At 48.8% G+C, this 3081-nt stretch overlaps 1 protein-coding gene across 1 annotated transcript; it reads right to left on the bottom strand.

The window, feature by feature from the left end:
• Positions 1-14: 14 nt before the first annotated feature.
• LOC120859926 (cationic amino acid transporter 3-like) lies at positions 15-2771 on the bottom strand. The gene is made up of 6 exons (XM_040235832.1): positions 2572-2771; positions 1227-1404; positions 910-1022; positions 532-754; positions 224-363; positions 15-121 (listed from the first exon to the last, which is right to left on the bottom strand). The coding sequence occupies exons 1-6, from the start codon at positions 2756-2758 to the stop codon at positions 15-17; spliced, it is 948 nt and encodes a 315-aa protein (XP_040091766.1). The 5' UTR covers positions 2759-2771.
• Between the last annotated feature and the right edge of the window lie 310 nt (positions 2772-3081).

Here is a 3081-nt window from a genome sequence, read left to right on the forward strand (position 1 = left end):
GGTGCAGTGGAGTCTCACCTGAGGACAAGGACAAAAAACGCCACCAAGGAGTAAACCAGCAGGTGTCCAATCGACATGAGGTCCACCAGATTACTGAACTCAAAGAGCAACGCCATGATCCCTAAAATGAGGGCACAAAAGAGATGGGGGTCGGCAGTGAGAAACCACTGGATGTACCCAGATAAGGAAAGGGATCGGAGGAAGAGTGAGTTCTCTTGCTCACCTGCGAGAATTCCAGAGGACACGGTGGCCATGATGGGGGTCTTTGTGCGGGGATGGGTTCGGGCAAGTGCTCGGAAAAGGAGCCCGTCCTCTGCCATTTCCTTGATCACCTGAGGCACGGGGAACAAGGAGCTCTGCAGTCTGGAAGGGACGGTGGGGACACGGGTGGGGATGTTGAGAAGCAGGAGAGACCAGGGCTCTGGCTCCCTAGTCTACCTGGTAAGGGGTCTTCCCCTCTCGTCTCTCAATCCCAAGGGCTGAAACACCTGAGCATCTGACAGTTCATGGAGAGAAGGCCTTGACACTGACCTGTATAAAAGAAAACAGAGGATGCCAACAGCCACGACATATCTGGCAGGGCCCCACCCAACATGGACGAAAGCCTGCGGAAAGGGGCTATCAGGCTGAATCTGGTAGTAGGGCACCATGAGGGTGAGAGTCGCCGAGACACCAAAATACGCCAAAAAGCAGATGAAGACCGTGGTCATGATGCTGATGGGGATGGAGCGATGAGGATTTGGGGCTTTTTCCCCTGCAGGGTTGGTAAACACCTCAGATTAGGAAAACACTAAAGCACAACACAAAAACTACTTTCCTCTTGAACTTTGAAAAGCTTTTAAAAATCTTCTATCAACCCCTATGCCCAAGGGCAGCCCAATCCCCTGATGGGACACAAAACCCTGTTACCTTTAGTGACAATGTCATCAAAACCCACAAATGAGTAGAAACATAGAGCTGCTCCATGGAGAATTCCATCATAGTCAAAGGGCACAAACCCTCCAGAACCCAGAGGGCCCAAGCTACAGTGAGAGAAGAAGCAAGAAAGACCATGAGGGAGGTACGTTCAGTCATCTCTGCCGGACTTCACAGTTAATACCACAAACCCTGGGCTCCAGGACCTCGTTATCCAGATCCACCAGCCCAGATCTCTTTAGGCCCTGCCAGATTCCCAGCTCTGCACCAGCCCCAACAAGCATGACAAGGAACCGGAGCATCCTCCTGACCTATAGATGTCACCAGATTCAGACGTGTTCAATGTGTAGTCCTGTTCCGTGAGCTTCCAGTTGTGCAGGTCTCCCTTAATGAAGCCAGAGAGGATGATGAAGCTGAGAACCAAAAAGTTGATGCCTGTGGATATTTTTCCAACCAGGACTGACTCACGAGCTCCCAGAACCAGTACTCCTGTGGGAAAGATGGAATATGAGACATTCCAAGATAACCAAATCAAATCCACAGACACACAAAGCAGACTAGTAGTTGCCAGGGGTTAGGGGGCTGGGAGATTAAGATGAATAGTTTGTCTTTGCTCAGTGGGTAGTGGGTTTCCTTTTGCTGTGATGAAAATGTTTGAAGCTAGAAGAAAGTGATGGTTATATGTATTGAATGCTGTAAGTACCACTGAATTGCATACTTTAACATGGTTAGTTTCTTACTGTGGTCATTATCATATAATATGGGCTCAGTTGCTCTGACCCTTTGAGACTCCATGGACTGAAGCCTGCCAGGCTCCTCTGTCCATGGAATTTTCCAGGCAAGATTACTGGAGTGGGTTGCCATTTCCTACTCCAGTCACATAATATACACATCTATCAAATCATCATGATGTTCACCTTCAGCTTACATAATGTTGTATGTCAATTATATATCAGTAAGGCTAAGGAAAAATAATAAAATGGCTAATTTTATGCTATGTTAATTTCCTCCCATTTGAAAAAAGTCTCAGTTCAGAGGAAGAAATTTGTCACTCTAACTAAATGATTCTCAGCTGGGGATGATTTGGGTCCCCAAGGGACATTTGGCAATGTCTGGAGACATCCCGATTGTCACAGTTTGGGAAATATGAGTCACAGGTGTTTAGTGAATGAAGTCCAAAGGTGCTACACACCTGAAAGTGATTGATTAAGAAAATCCTGCAGTGCACCCATCAGCCCCCAACACCAAAGGCTGTTTCAGCCTGGAAGGTCAGTAATGCCGAGGGTGGGAAACAATGGTCTACATCTTGACTTCCTGTCTTTCGTTAAAGGGTGAAGTCGCTCAGTCGTGTCCGACTCTTTGTGATCCCATGGACTGTAGTCTAGCAGTCTCTGTTCATGGGAAATTCCAGGCAAGAGTACTGGAGGGAGTTGCCATTTCTTTCCCAGAGGATCTTCCTGACCCAGGGATCGAACCCAGGTCTCCTGCATTGCAGACAGACTCTTTACCCTCTGAGCCACCAGGGAAGTCCGTCTTTCATTAACCAGACCCTAATTTCTAGTTCCCATAGTTCTGCCACCTCACGCCTTTCCCACCCTAGTTCCCCTGCCACCCCACATCCCAGTCTTCCCACCCTAACTTGGATCCCTGTCTCACCCGTGAGCAACAGCACCAGGGACAGGGCGACAAAGTCTGGATACTTGGCCAGATAGTAGGGCATATATGGAGAGAAAGATCCCTCTAAGGCCTGAAAGATGTGGTTCCCAATCAGGCTGCCGAAGGCAACGCTCCAGGCCCTGGCCACGCTGCCCGAGCCTGAAGCAGAATAAGAAGGAACATTCATTGACAAATATAAATTGGACCCCCCCTATACACCAAGACCCCTTCGTGGATCACAGCATTGCTGTGGTGAAGGGTGAGCATAGCTCGATAAAACTGAGCCATGCCGTGCAAGACCACTCAAGATGGACAGGTCACAGTGAAGAGTTCTGACAAAACATGGGCCCTGGAGAAGGAAATGGCAACCCACTCCAGTATTCTTGTTAGGAGGACCCCATGGACAGCATGAAAAGGCAAACAGTTATGATGACCGAAGAGGAGCCCTCCAGGTCAGAAGGTGTCCGACATGGGAAAGATTGAAGATGAAAGGAGAAGGGGGCAGCAGAG

This window comes from Oryx dammah, unplaced genomic scaffold (assembly GCF_014754425.2).
Source record: "Oryx dammah isolate SB20612 unplaced genomic scaffold, SCBI_Odam_1.1 HiC_scaffold_4592, whole genome shotgun sequence".
Lineage (NCBI taxonomy): Eukaryota > Metazoa > Chordata > Mammalia > Artiodactyla > Bovidae > Oryx > Oryx dammah.

What these genes read in the sequence shown, in the direction of transcription:
- LOC120859926 (XM_040235832.1), bottom strand. Translation starts at nt 2,758, where the DNA reads ATGAATGTTCCTTCTTATTCTGCTTCAGGCTCGGGCAGCGTGGCCAGG. An exon ending in TGATGACATTGTCACTAAAG is followed by an intron (nt 755 to 909) that starts GTAACAGGGTTT and finishes CCAACCCTGCAG; the next exon opens with GGGAAAAAGCCCCAAATCCT. An exon ending in GTCCTCTGGAATTCTCGCAG is followed by an intron (nt 122 to 223) that starts GTGAGCAAGAGA and finishes CCCTCATTTTAG; the next exon opens with GGATCATGGCGTTGCTCTTT.